Source organism: Cynocephalus volans, chromosome 5 (genome assembly GCF_027409185.1).
Source record: "Cynocephalus volans isolate mCynVol1 chromosome 5, mCynVol1.pri, whole genome shotgun sequence".
NCBI lineage: Eukaryota > Metazoa > Chordata > Mammalia > Dermoptera > Cynocephalidae > Cynocephalus > Cynocephalus volans.
In genome coordinates, this window is record NC_084464.1 from 37,469,784 (window position 1) to 37,485,317 (window position 15,534).

A 15,534-nucleotide genomic window follows, 5' to 3' on the forward strand; every position below is an offset into this window, starting at 1 on the left:
TAATAGTATCTATCAATAGGATTGTTTTGAAGATTAAGCAAGATCAAGTGCCCAAAGCACTTAGAACAGTGTGTGGCACAAAGCAAATGCTCAATAAATGTCTTAATAAGCTATTATGCAGCTATTGAAAGTAAGAATTATAAAATGATATAACCACTTAAAAATCTAATTACATGATATCTAAAAAAATCAAGATTTCGAAATAGAAAATGTTCTATATGCATAAAGCCTAGTGGAAAACATACAAAAATAAGAATAAATCTGTCAAAATGGGGAATGATGAATACCCCTTCCCCCTCAATTTTCTATACTTTTATTACTTTATTAAAATGCTGAAAAAATAAGTAGGTGGAACTCAGAGAAAAATGTATTTATTAATGCATTCAATCAGCCATTAATTGGTGTCTTCTGTGATTTAGGCATGGTGACAGGCTGAACAATTAACATATTATAAAATGCTTTCTTGCTTAGTAGGAGAGACAGGCATAAAAATGAATAACTTTCACTGGAACATGCTTAATGCTATAATTGGGGTTCATTCAGGGTTCAACAGAGTCACAAAGAGGGACATCTTTATTCTTTGTATTTTTAATAATTTATATGAGCTAGTCAGGGTTATTAGAGAAATAACTGGGTGAAGTATAAATAATAGCTGTGGGTAATGTCCTTGACCACTAAAAAAAAATACTGATAATGTAATACCTATTGATTTTTTTTTCAGATTTACAAAATATGTTTCCCCTATGCCATTAAACTAATCACTTTCCACTTATGTTACCATTGAAAAATACCTTTGTTTTCCAAGCTGGCATTGGGATCTCAGCCAATATCTTCCTTGTCTTCCACATCTTCATATTATTTCTGCATCACAGGCCGAAGCCCACTGACCTGATTACCTGTCACTTGGCCCTTATCCACATAGTGATGCTCCTCACCGTCAGGTTTTTTATTTCTCTTGACCTGTTCAAGTCACTGGATTTTCGGAATGACTTCAAATGTGAGGCATTATTCTACCTAAACAGGGTGACAAGGGACATCTCCATTTGCACCACCTGCCACCTGAAGTATTCTAGGCCATTACCATCAGCCCCAGCACCTCCTGGCTGGCAAAGTTTAAACATAAATTTATAAATTACATTTTACATGTTTTTGCCTTTTCATGATCCCTCAGCTTGTTCTGCAGTACTTATGTGATCTTCAATGTTGTGGCTTCTTCTAATGTGACACTGACCCATCTTTTAAATGTCAGTAATTATTGTTCACTTTCTCAAATAAAATTTATCATCAGGGGATTGTTTTGCACATTGATATTATCCAGGGATTTCTCCTTTGTAGGAATCATGCTGCTCTCAGGTGTATACCTGGTGATTTTCTTGTCCAAGCATCAGAGATCTCAGAACCTTCACAGCACCAGCCTTTCCCCAAGAACCTTCCCAGATAAAAGGGTCACCCAGACCATCCTGCTGCTGGTAAGTCTGTTTGTCGTCATGTACTGGATGGACTTCATCAACTCATTCTCCTTGACCCTGTTATGGGTGTAAAACCCAGTCTTCCTGGATGTCTGGAGACTCGTGGTCAATGCCCATGCCACTGTCAAGTCCTTTGGTGCTACTCACTTCTAATAAAAGAATAACCAATATTCTGCAAAATAATCAATGGAAGTGCCATCAGTTTTTAAAGGGTTAGTGATGAGAACATTTTCCTGAAAAGTAGATTATCTTGTCATCAGTTAAATCATTCAAGTAGCACAGGATTTGCTATCTGATTTAGTTAAAATGTATGAAATTTTATTTTTAATATGTGTTGCTTTGTGTTGATTTGCCCCCCATGGATTTGTCACCCCACTTCCCATGGGTGATGGAGATGCAAAGGATTACTCAAAGCCCATCTCTTCTGAGCAGTGAGAGACCCCGAAGTGGTTAACTTCCCTTGGGAACGCTCAAGCGAGAGGCAACCCTTCCTCGGGAAATTGACCCTGAATTGGGGTTCTCTTCCTGCATTTATTTTCCAGACCAGGAAGTTACAGGAAGAGACATAGGTGGGGTTATAGTTTAACAATATAGGCTGGTAACTTTCAGTGAAACAAGTCAGATGACATTCCACTAATGCAATTAAGTGATCCATTAACAAAAGCTTGATCTTAGCAAACATTCCTTCTTACAGCAGTTTCTCAGTATCTTTACATAACCATCAGTAACTAGTCTATCTTTGAGCCAGCAACCTGCTATGCCACAATCCTTATCTTGCAACAGAGACTTACCGCCTGAGGGAAATTTCCTGTATTTACAGGGTCAATATTTGAAACTGCAAGGCTTTGGAAAACCAGGCCCTGTGAAATATATATGCTTTTTAGTATATTCCACATCTCCCCCGTTTTATTTATTTAAAAGAAAAAGCAAAAGCTATAGATCAGGTTGCCACAGTTATGACAAAAGGCATTTTGTTAAAGCAAAGTTAGTATCAATTAGCATGGCAAGTCCTTTTAATTTACTTCAGGTGAGGACTGGTAATGTCATCGTCTCTCAGGGTGGCTGCAGTGGCATCACTCCAGGTGCTGTGAAATGGGTGTAATTACCAATCGTTGAAACTCCGGAATGGTCCATAAAATAGTTGATTCTGAGTTCAGAGTGTTTAATGTTAAAACTGTCCAGGACATTACTGCTATCAGAGCATCTAGTCTTATATAAAATTTTTGATCAATTACAAGCTTTCCTTTAAGAACAGGATGTCTCATCCAAGTTACAAACATCCTCTTTAAGGCCAGGAAAATTTAGAGAACTGCTTTTGTAGTAAAGACGTTATTTCCCCCTTTATGATCAAGGCATTTCTCATAAAAGCATTGATGATCAATATCTAGATTGAAAAGGTCTTACTTTTCTTTGCATAAATCTCTTGGTGTTGGGAAGGCTCTTTCCCAGGTGGTGATAGAAAGAAGCATCTCAGCTCACTTTCTTTTAGTGATCTGTCCCACGTTGCTGGGACGACTATTTCCCAGGTAAAGATCTGTTTGTCCCATGTCAGGGGGAAAGATGAACAGCAAGATGAAGCAGCAGTTTGGGCAAAATTTATGGCAAACATGAAAGAGATCAGCAACTTGGAAATGAGACATGCTATCTTATATCCAAAGTTTTAAATTGTATCCTGTTATAAAGAGAGAGAGTTAATTTTTATTGAACTTATAAAAATAGCCACATTGCCATAATAATCATAAGGATACTTAAAGTTATTAAATTTTGGGGGGGATCAAATAAGGAGAAAACAAATGCTTTTATCTCTGTTTTAAATGACATTTTACCAAACTGTTGTTAGTTATAGATAGCTGAAGAGAGAGGGGGAGTTTTCTTACATATGAAAAAACATTAGGAGAACCAGCAGTGTTTTAAAATAAGGAAATTGTAAAAACCCATAATACTTTTTAATTAGTTTACCAATTAACTTTTGTTATTTTGACTTTAGTGAACAATTTCATAAACCCATCAGTTTCTTCATTAGAATTTTGGAACTTCAGTTTAAAGCTATGAACTTAAAGTTTGTTGGAAAACGGTACCTATCAGAGTTTTTTCATGAAATATTTGAAGACGTAACATTTTAAAATTATAATTAAACCAAGGTTAAGACCGGTAGCATTTATATCAAGACACAGATATTTAAGACCCTTACAAGATTTTGGAACACATATGCATAACACCTTCATAACTGACAATGCTTTCCCATATAGTCTAATTTATTAAATAAGCCAATTAGTTTTGATACATCTATTATATATCCTTTGAGAAACTCCAGGGCCCTTGGAATTCCTCAAAGTTATTTTAAATTTTCAGAATTCAGTGTTGGAAAGCTTTGTTAAATAACAAAAGGCTTAAAAACACTTAGTTGAATAAAATCACAAATTATTACAAAAAATAAAACCAAAGTGACAAAGGGTTTTAAAGGCAGAGAGCATAAGAACTTATAATGAAATAAGTTTTTTAAACCAGTTATCTAAGGGGCAAAGAAAACCTTTTACAATTTTGTATTAAGAGCAATCAAGTGGTTTTTTTTTTAGAAAATCTAGTTCCATGCAGAAAAGCAAATTCTAAACCTGTATTAGAATACTTTTGACATTAATTTTTAGAAAAACTTACACATAGTTTGTTTTTAAATCCAGTTATTTTTTTACTGTAAAACCCTTTTAACAAACTTATCTACATAAACCATTATCAAGACTTACTAAGACATTCTGTTTTTGTCCTTTACTTCCTACTTTCTAAATAGCCAGTTATTTTACTCTAGGACAAAAAATACACTGTACCAGATGCTTTCTTACATAAAAATTATTTTTCTTTCTCTCTAGCCCTTTCAACCATAACCATATCCTCACATCCATAGCCTTCTTTAAATCACCTTCCTTTTACATACTTCTTTCTTTTTGCCAATGTTAAATTGGCCTAATTTGTGTAAACATTATATATAAAAAGCGTTTTTTGTATTTAGTTTTTTTTTGTTTTTGCGGGGTTTATAACTTAAAAGCCTCTAGCAAAGACAAAATTAGTCCTGTTTGATTAGTAAACTCAGGCAACAATGTGTGTTGATAAGAACATTTTTATACATTCAGGTTAGTAAATAGGCATCCATTTATCAGAGCAAATTATACAAAGCCCAGTTTAAGTTTTAGCTATTTTTACCAAATATATATTTATGGTTTCCCAGCCAAAAACTTGGTGTATTAGATTTATACCCTTATTAGTTAATGTTAACCAGGGCCTATGCGATATTTGGCATAGGTTTCTTTTTAATAGCCATTTCAGGTCCCAGGTTTCCATGTGGCGTTTGGAGCCATGTGGAATCCAGAGAGGCAGAGTGCAGTATTCACTATCTATGTCTAAAAGATATTGCTTCTCCCAGCATGGCCAAGAGGCAGAGTCGAGATAACAAGGAGACATATTGACCTACAGACAAATTTAGGTAAAAGGTTTGAATCCAATTTTGAAAATATATTTCTCAAAACTTTAGAAGATTCAAGTCACATGAACTTGAAAGGTATACTTATTTATTTAATGAGCGTGCATTAATTATAAGCCAATTTGGTACCTTGCACATAAAACAATTACACAAACAGACATGAACATAGAGACATAACATACAGCTTACACACGCATATATACAGATATAAACAACAAGAACAAACAAGGATCTTATAGGTTTTGTTTAAAATGTAATAAAAAGCTCACTAGTAAAAAGGACAGTCAGGTCTAGATTGTGTTTTTCAAAAGACTTACTGGTGAGGCTTCACCTTGCCTTAAAGAAAGCAAGATAACAAGTTCACATTATAAAGCAAAGTATGCAAGCCTTTTCAAGAAGATGCAGAGATTTTCTTCCTTTAAGAAGATAGCATAGAATTCTACCATAGAATTTTGTGAAGAAATACATAGATGAGACTAGAAGAGAATTTAGAAGTCTGTTTAAGATAATCCACGTGGATGTCAGAAAATTTGAGACCATCTAGTTAAACAGGAAGATTTTAGTCTAGTTTTTGTTTCTCAAATGAGTTACTGAGCTCAAGAGCTGAGCCACCAATCAGAGATGAAACCATTTGACTCTTGAGGTTTTTAGGAGAAGAGCAGTAGACCCAAAAGGGGTCTGGTTGGCGCCATGGCTACTTTTCTTCATAAAATCCCAGAGTCTTCAGCAAAAAAGAGTAGCACATGCAGTTAACAAAAGAACCACTGCTTTTAAGAAAGGAGAGAAGCATTGTGTAGATAAGAAAGAAAAACATGCTCAAACGTTACCAACACTGTAAAGAAATATTAACTTCTTTTACTTTAGATTGTCCAATTTAAAATTTTCTCTGTCACTGGCAAAGATTAAGTTTTATCCTTTTTTGGTGACATAAACATGTCTTAGATTTTTGTTAAGGTCTTGGATAGGTCTCAGAGTGACCTGACATAGATTCCTAGTTGTAAGTTGGGAAACCTTAATGAGACCCATTGCATAATTAACCAGTGACCAATTTGTTCCCAAATTTTTATGTTAAGGCTCCCTACCTTGAGGTATCAAGGACATGGTTGTTTAATATCCACTAACAGTTTTACAAGCTGCCATTCAGTTACTTACTGCCTGTTGCTTTAAGGAGACATTGGAGTTGTAATGTATGTTCAGTCTCCCCTTTTGTTAATGACGAATTATCCATATTTCAAAAGCAAAGAAAATGAAAAAATATCTCCGGGGTTGGAAAAGCCTAACTTTGACCTGCCGCAGGCATGCAATCGCTAATCGAAAGCCACCTGTCATTCCCTTACCGGGGTGCATTGCGTCTCCCTTATTAGGGACTCCCTTGTTGAGATGAATCTTTGGACGTCCTATTCCTCTCTAATGCTTGGCAGGTCAGTCTCCAATCCATGGAGAACGTCCTCACACAGGGCACCATTTTGTTGCTTTGCATTGCTTCGCCCCCCATGGATTTGTCATCCCACTTCCCCTGGGTGACAGAGATGCAAATGATTACTCAAAGCCCATCTCTACTGAGCAGTGAGAGGCCCCGAAGTGGTTAATCTCCCTTTGGAATGCTCAAGTGAGAGCCATCCCTTCCTTGGGAAATTGACGCCGAATTGGGATTCTCACCGTGCATTTATTTTCCAGACCAGGAAGTTACAGGAAGAGAGCAAAGGTGGGGTTATAGTTTAACAATATAGGCTGGTAACTTTCAGTGAAACAAGCCAGATGACATTCTGGCTTGTTTGGAAATGGTCACTCAAAGAAATTATATGGAGTAAGACAGCATTAAAATGTGAGTAGACAAAGAGTTGCCCATTAAAGAAGGAAAACATTTGGGCCAGAAAGTAGCAGAAAAACTAGAAAATGTGGTATCATGGATAAAAAATTTTTGAGTCAGAAAGTAGTCAAAAGAGTCATATATAAGGATAGGAAGAGGCCACTGATTGGCAATTGGTAATCTTAGTGAGAGCAGTGTCAGTAAGAAAGTTGAGGCAAAGACTGAATGCAAGGTTAAAGAATCAATTAAAACGAGGAAATATATACCAGTCTCCTCCTATCAGTTACACCTGCATGTTCCCTAGACTTATGAACACTGTGATGAACTTAATTCCAATTTTGAAGATTATTAATTATTTTTGTGTATCTACCCTGTTTGATCATCTCTTTCTTCTTTTCTTCCTTCCTTCATTACTTACTGAATGTCTACCAAAATGTGTGGGGCACTGTGCTAGGCAGAGACTATATTTCATCCAAGTTTATATGTCCCTAATTCTTTGAGGGAAATGCATTTGTACAAGAGGGCTTGCATTCAAAGATGCATTTCACAGCCTCGTAAAAAGTATTTTAAAAATCATCAGAGACACAAACACAATAGTTATAAAACACTGTATTCATTAGTGTGTCCCTAATGGCTCATGCAACATGTAGTAGACATCTGTAAGATTAAATTATAACCTCCCTCTTGTCCATAGAACTACTGGCATCCTCCTCAACCCTATAGTCACTTGGTTTCCACAGGAACCATTTCTCACATGACCAGACTCCCTGGCCCAGGGGTAACATAAAATCAGACACAAGCTGGACCAATCTGAGAAACTCTCCAGGATTTTTCAGACTGGAATTGAAAAAGAGAGGTCATTTTTCTCCAGTAACTTAAACCATAGGGTGTAAAATTGTTGACTACTTTATTACACACTTTGTGACTCACAAAATAATATGCATTTTGTAGGAACACATACCGACAAGTGGATGCAAATTCAGTATATTAGAAGCACAGGACAGAGAGAGGCAGAAGGACAAAGACACAGAGGGACAGACAGAATAAGCCAAGGAGACAAAGACAGAGAGAGACACAGTGATAGACTGAGACAGAGACAGCCAGAGAGATAAAGTGACAGAGGTTTATGGTTTTTGCTATTAACACCTGAATTATACTTTAGTATGCTTTTCACATCCAAATATGTGGTAAGGGTGATTATCTTTTTCAAGACAGATATTTTAAAATATACACTATAATCCATTTCTCATATATTTTTGTTAGTGTTTGTTTTTTATAGATAAAACTATATTTTTGTGTACTAACACAACAAAGAATAGTAAAGGTTTCTAGAAATATTTTCCTTTTAGTTATCAAATAATTATTTCACTAAATTATTCATTAAATAATATTATCTCTGCTATTAATATTGCAAAAACAAGGTATTGGGGGGAGTAGTTTTGTCTGGAAAGTATTTTTTCATTCCCTTTCTTCTAAATGTTCTGGGACAGTAGGTTATTTAGGTGTGTGTTTCATAAACAGGACATAACTGTGTTTCATTTCTAGTCAAATACTACCTTTTTTTTAAATTGCAAATTTAATCCATTTACCTTCATTTTGATATTTGATTTACTTGGACTCACTTTTAAAATTTTATTTTGCAATTTAATTTATCATGCCTTTCCTTTTCTTCTTTCATGATTTCCTGCTTTCCATTAGATTCACTGACTTTTTTCATTATTACTCATTTTCTGTACATTAATTTTAATACTTTGGTGGTTATATTTAATATTATAAAATGTACACCCAATTTAAGAAAATATAATTTAATCAGTATGTTTACCCTCATTAAAAACAATACAAAGACATCATAATACTTTATTTTGGTTCAGCTGCTTTCATTTTCTGTAACTATTGTCTAGAATTTTTGGTTCACTGTTTTCTTCTTAATGTCTTCATAAGTATTATTGCATTGTCACTGTTATTTTTTATAACCAGTATATTTGTTCAGATTGGTTTACACTTTTACCTCTTTCTTTTGTAATATTATTGCTTCTTGCATCCCAACCTTTTGAGTTTAGTTTCTTTATTTTAATACTTTCTTTCACAATGCATCTGTGAGTGGTCAAACTTTCCAATGTTTGTCCAAAAAAATTATTTATTTCATGCTTACACAAAAATAGTTTATCTGAGTGTAAAATTTTAATTTGAGAATTATATTTACCTCAGAACTTTGAAGATATTATTCCATTGTTCTATGACTTCTGTGGTTGCTGATAAGAAATCCATAATGTTGTAGACAGGGGGGAAAAACTTTACCTCTACCCTTTTAGGAGTTTTTGGCTGGGCCTGAAAATTAAATTGATATAAGACAGATCAATAGGAGAAAAGCATACAGATTTATGTAATATAAGCGTCATGTGGCATGGGAGCCTTCATAAGGAAATGAAAACCTAAAGACACAGAGTGGAACACTTATATACTAAATTGGATACAGAGCAGTAAATTGTGAAAACGTGACAAGGCAAAGGAGCTTGGGTTAATGTAGTTAATTGGGTGGAAAAGTGACTAGGAAGATAAGGGGTAGTATAGCAAGGTTTGTACAGAAGTTCCTCAGCCTCAACTTTCTGCCCTTGAGGAGGACAACGATACTTTCCTTTTGGTACAGGGAGGGCATCTTTCATATGGGAACTTCATCTGCTTTTAAGAAACAGAAGGAAGGTCAGAATATTCTTCTTGCACTTACTGTTTTTCAAGCCTTTAACTCAAAAGAGTCAATTTGCCAGAGAGGCATATTTTGGAGGCCTGTTCCAAACTCCTTCAATATGATTTATCACAGTAAGTAAAAGGAAAAAAATAGCATATACTTGTCTCAGTTGCTGCTACAGTGTAATTGTTAATAGCCAATATTTATTTTTAATTAACAACTCTTACCAATCTGGAAATAACACAAGTCAAATGAAAACCCTGCTTCCCCCTAGGAAGTATCATATTATTCTGATTATAATCTACAATAAGATGAGAAAATCAATATCACCATTTTTATTTGTCATCATTTCTGACTGTTAGGCTATGCATTTAGACAAAATGAAAACAACCAGACAAAATTATGTAATTTTTCTGCCTATCTGAAAAACACTAAATTAAAAAAAAAAAAAGGTAGATAATAGAAATGACAGAATGTAATCAGGAAGCTAAATACGAAATTACAATACAAAAATCAGTAATGTTTCTATGTATAAAAAATAGTCAGTTAGAAAACATAATAAAATAATCCCTTTTAATATTTCCCCCCAATAAAATAATAAAATAGAAGGACACCTGGAGCTTTATGAAACATGTGTGAAAGTTCTATAAGAAAAATTATAAAATTCTACAGGAGGTACATAAAAGGTTCAAAAAATCAAGGAACATATCTCCTTAAATATGTATTCACAATTTTATATGTATCTTATTTTATTCTATATTAACTTTTAATTTGTGAATGAAAAGGATTGCATTCGAGCTGAAAAAAAAAAAAATTCTGTAGTGCATTTAGAAGAACCCACAGGTTGATTCTGAAAATATAAAGAGGGATTAATACCACGATTAATTGAAAATACTTATATTTTATCTTCTGAACCAAGTAGAAAAAAAAAGTTTAAAAAAAGCACTACCAACAAACCTAAAATGATGTCTCACCTCATTATTTTTAAAAACTGCAAATTCTATCAGGTTAATAACCATAACAGAAGAATATCACCTTCACTTGTTCATGTGGTAAATTAGAACCACTTTTGACCACAGCACAGGGTTTTCAAAACACACACATACAAGCAAATACTACACCTCACCAAGAAAAACTGGAAAATTCATAGTCCTACGCATGAATGTGCCACCCAGACGCACTGTTTTCCACCATAAACATCCTCCCTCTAACCATCTCCTCCTCCCTCTGATGGACAGTGAGTGGATATGTGACCCAAACTGGGTAACTCCATTCCTCTGAGAATTTGGACTTAGGTTAAGGGAGTTAGTCTTTCTTAAAGAGGATGAGAACGAAATCCACAAAATTCAGCAGCAGTAGGGGGTCCCTCTTCAAAGTGCTTTTGATCAAGGTCACATTCTGCTGATGGTCCTTTGCCTTCCCGAGTGGTTGATGCCAACTAGGAGTACTATCCAATCAGAGTCGACTTGAGATGTCTCATTTGCATTTTGCCCCTTGCTTTTATTTCAGCTAGAGACTGAGTTTACTCAAGACATCATTTGAATACACGAACTATAGATAGATCCTCCTCCCTTGTCTTTCTATACATATTGCTGTGACTTCACAACCTGTCATCCTCTTTTCCTCACTGTAGTGGAAATCTGCATTTCCTATTTCTGAGTCTTCCTCTAAGTTTATTGTCATGTCCAAGGAAGGTTCCAAGGAGGCTACCATCAAAATCAAAAGAAAGGGAAGAAGCACCAGAGATGCTGCAGAGAGCGCTACTCCATTTAAGGTCCACAAGGTAGGTCTTGAAGCAGGTTCAACCCAACACTGGCATCTCTACAGAAGCTACATGAATGGTGAATTCGTCAGTAACTGAAGCACATCAGTGGTGAGGCCTTTCTCACTGGACTCTCACTGAACTCTTGACTATCATCTATAAGGAATGCCAGAAGGAGGACATTTGCCTGCTCATAACTGGGGAACTGGTCAAGTATTCTGTGTCCGTGGTATTATGGCCTGTCAACTACACCAGTGTTGCTTTTTTTTTTTTTTTAGGACACTAACATTCAAAGCCAGAGGCTCTTTTTCAGAGTCACTTACACTTTTAAGAGTTATAGTCTACAGAAATTTCTTCCTTTCTTGTATTTGGAACTCCTTGATTTTTTAAAAAAGAAGCTTGAGTTTATTTTGTCTTGTTTTTATTCAATAAACTTTTTCACTTGGAACAATTTTAGATTTGCAGTGAAGCTGCATATATTACATAAAATTCATATATACTCCTTACCCAGTTTCCCCTATTGTTAACTATCTTACCCTAGTATATAACACATCTGTTTTGTCACAATTGAGGAAATAACATTGGTACATTACTATTAACTAAACTCTGTACTTTACTTGGATTTTACTAAATTTTATCTAATCTCTTATGTTTCCAGGTCCCATCTAAAACACATTGCATTTAGCTGTAATATCTATTTCCTTAGTCTCTTCGAGACTGAGTTTCTCAGAATTTCATTGTTTTTGATAACCTTGACAGTTAGAAATCAGTCAGGTATTTTGTAGAATGTTTATTTTGGTTTGTATGTTTTCCTTATGGTTAGACTGTGGTTATGGATTTATGGGAGGAACACCACAGAGATAAAATGCCCTTTTCAACATCATATCAGAGGAACATGCTATCAACGTGGCATCACTGATGTTACTCTGAATCATCCAGCTTGTGACAGTTTGCCAGGTTTCTCTCCTGTAGTCACACTCCTTCTCCCCTGCCTTTCCACACATACATACATACTCTGTGCTTTGACAAGTCTGGGGAGTTAAACTCCACCTCCCTGATTTGGGAGGGGGGAGCTACCTAAATTATTTGGAATCCTGTTTAGATTTGTTTTATATCCCTCACTTATTTGTTCGATTACTTGAATCAGTACTCTAACTTTAAAGTTTCACATTTGTCATGTTCTAAATATTACCTAGCTTTGCTAAACACCTCTTCTGTAATTTTCCCAGTTCTCAAAAACATATGTAGATTAATTCAGGGGATGACCAACCCTCTCATAACCTGCTATTGAACATATTGACTACTTAATTCCTATAAAACTCTACTTTTCTTCATACTGCTTGTTTTACCATGTGCACAAGTCTCTCGCAATGGCTTTTTTTTTTTTTTTAAAGAAGCAGACACTTTCAAGAGTAAACTATTTATTATACATAACCTTTTAATTTTGTACTTGACGGCCACAGTAGCAACTTGCTTAATTCCTCTCCATGTTTACAGTACAGATCAACTACTTTGCCTTTTTCACAGTTAATCTGTTATAAAAATCAAATATTTTCATTACAGGCTAAACCATAACTTTTCCTGGCAGTTTACTCCTGGATTATTAGCACAACTATAGCCCTTATACCTATGCACAGCCTTCTCTGGAATTGTGTGGCTCTGAAAAGAGCCTTTTGTTTTTGCTTCCCCTTCAAACATGAAGGTCACCCAGATGCCACTTATCCGAATTACTTGCTCTGGACCTTGGGGTGGTGACTCTCGGTCTTCTTGGGCAGCAGCATCGCCTGGATGTTGGGCACGATGCCGCCCTGAGCGATAGTCACACCGCCCAGCAGCTTGTTGAGCTCCTCATCATTGCGGATGGCCAGCTGCAGGTGGTGCGGGACAATGCGCGTCTTCTTGTTGTCGCAGAACGCATTGCTCGCGAACTCTAAGATCTCAGTTGCCAAATACTCCAACACTGCCGCAAGGTACACCAGCTCACCAATCCCGATGCGCTCGGCATAACCACCTTTGTGGAGAAGACGATGGATACGACCCACAGGGAACTGCAGGCCTGCTCTAGATGAGCAAGACTTAGCTTTGGCATGTCCTTTGCCACCTTGCTTTTCACGAACCGACATGCCTACAACAGCTACCGGCAGCCAAAAAAAAAAAAAGTACAGGAGTCTGGGAACTACTGGACCTATTTATAGTCTGACAGTAGGCTTTGGTTTGCTATCTGATTGGCTGAATAGCTATCCAATCAAAAAGCCTTACTGGAATCACCTTATTTACATACACGCCACCACACATCATCCAATCATACATCAGATGCCCAACACGTCATTTGAGCGCATGCCTATAAATACCAGTCTCTCGGCTTTCTGCCACTTCGTTCTGAGTGGAGCAGAGCGGTTCTGCGAAAGAGCTGTAGGACTTTCTACAAGAGCCATGCCGGAGGTGACTTTGAAGGGAGCTGCCACTTCTAAGAAGGGCTTCAAGAAAGCGGTTACTAAAGTCCAGAAGAAAGAAGGGAAGAAGCGCAAGAAATCCCGTAAAGAGAGCTATTCTATCTACGTGTACAAGGTGCTGAAGCAGGTCCATCCGGACACCGGCATTTCCTCAAAGGCCATGAGTATCATGAATTCTTTCGTCACGGATATCTTCGAGCGCATCGCGGGGGAGGCGTCGCGGCTGGCGCATTACAACAAGCGCTCGACCATCACCTCCAGGGAGATCCAGACGGCCGTGCGCCTGCTGCTGCCCGGGGAGCTGGCCAAGCACGCCGTGTCCGAGGGCACCAAGGCCGTCACCAAGTACACCAGCTCCAAGTAAAACGAACGATCCAGCCACCAGACGAGCTTCAGAAACCAAAGGCTCTTTTAAGAGCCACCTACGTTTTCAAAAAGATCTGTGCACTCAGTATTTGGCTAGTTAAGAGTTTATAAAGCCAGTGGATTTTAGTGAGTTACGTAAACTATTATTGGGAGTACTTTATTCAGTATACTATGTCTTCAGTTAAGATGCTAGAAAGTGATGACAGGAGTCAGCTATAGTTAGTGTTCTCCATGCCCTTAAGCTTAATTTTAGCAGATCTTAGATGAGTTCAAGGGGTCTCAACTCTCAAAAGGAACTCTTAAGGAAATAAGCTTCAGTAACACATCGTACTAGTTTTGTTGCTTATAACAATCTCTCAAACGATAATGAGAAACTGCAGTTTCAGAGGCTAAGGACTATAAAGTCCAGGTAATATCTGGTGAGAATCTTATTGGTAGCAGCTATAGAGTCTCGTTGTTACGAAGGTTTCACCTCACGTGCTCTCTTTAGCCGTAAGAAGGCCCCTGACAACCCATTAAGGGGCCAGCCCCATGGCTCACTTACTCGGGAGAGAATGGCGCTGGGAGCGCCGAGGCCGCGGGTTCGGATCCTATATAGGGATGGCCGGTGCGCTCACTGGCTGAGTGGTGCGGGCAGCGCCAAGGCAAGGGTTGCGATCCCGTTACTGGTCAAAAAAAAAAAAAAGAACCGTCAACCCATTACTCCCATGAATGCATCAGTACACTCACCAGGGCACAATCCTCAAGATCCAGCTATTTTCCATCACCATACGGGAGTTAACTTCCAACATCAGCTTTGCTGGGAGGAGGGAAATCACAGCGCCCACATGTATGTGGGTGTAATTTCTGGAGATGACAGTGCTGTAGGGACATACTGTTCCTTCTCCATGCATATTTCTGATCTTTCCTGTAAAACAGGCCTAGTGTGGAGAGATTTTAGGAGTGGGGAAATCTGGTTAGGGAATATAAGGATACTTCACTTTCCTATTGGCCGTGCAAGTGAAAGGTCCTCCTGTGGACCAGCCTAATTGCCTTTGTGCTGCTGGGAGGACCCAAACAGGATTTTTTGGCCTAATGTCCTCAATCTATTGAGGCCGCTCTAGATTGTGTGATTTGTTGAGAGCATGCTGACACATTGGAATGTGGGGATCTTCTATCTCTTCAGCACTTCATACTGGAACCCAACAATCTTTCTAGTAACCACAATCAATTGGCAAACAGGAGTAACTTTAACTGAATTTCCTCTTTTTAAATAATTTTCTTACAAGTTATGGTATAATCACTCATTTTTAGTTTTATGATAGTATCATTAAAGATGGTGTGTTTTACTGGATCATTTGGCGTCCTCTGCAAGAGCACACAAGCATTAAAAAACAAAACAAAGCAAAAAACACAAAGAAATAGTGATAACAGACACTGAATTCAATGATCTTAAAAGGAAGGGATCAAACTGTTACTTCCGGGAAACCTATGGTTAGCTGGAATCCTCACAAATTTGTTAATGTATAATTTTTAT

The 15,534-nt window shown here is 37.1% G+C and overlaps 2 protein-coding genes and 1 pseudogene across 2 annotated transcripts; 2 read left to right on the plus strand and 1 right to left on the minus strand.

Moving 5' to 3' along the window:
• Positions 1-771: 771 nt before the first annotated feature.
• LOC134378936 (vomeronasal type-1 receptor 90-like) lies at positions 772-1,686 on the plus strand (annotated as a pseudogene).
• An 11,240-nt stretch (positions 1,687-12,926) lies between these two features.
• Positions 12,927-13,322, minus strand: LOC134379232 (histone H2A type 1-A-like). Its single transcript, XM_063098430.1, has one exon. The coding sequence runs from the start codon at positions 13,320-13,322 to the stop codon at positions 12,927-12,929; it is 396 nt and encodes a 131-aa protein (XP_062954500.1).
• A 310-nt stretch (positions 13,323-13,632) lies between these two features.
• LOC134377736 (histone H2B type 1-A) lies at positions 13,633-14,016 on the plus strand. Its single transcript, XM_063096369.1, has one exon. It carries the CDS (start codon positions 13,633-13,635, stop codon positions 14,014-14,016), a length of 384 nt encoding a protein of 127 aa, XP_062952439.1.
• Positions 14,017-15,534: the final 1,518 nt, after the last annotated feature.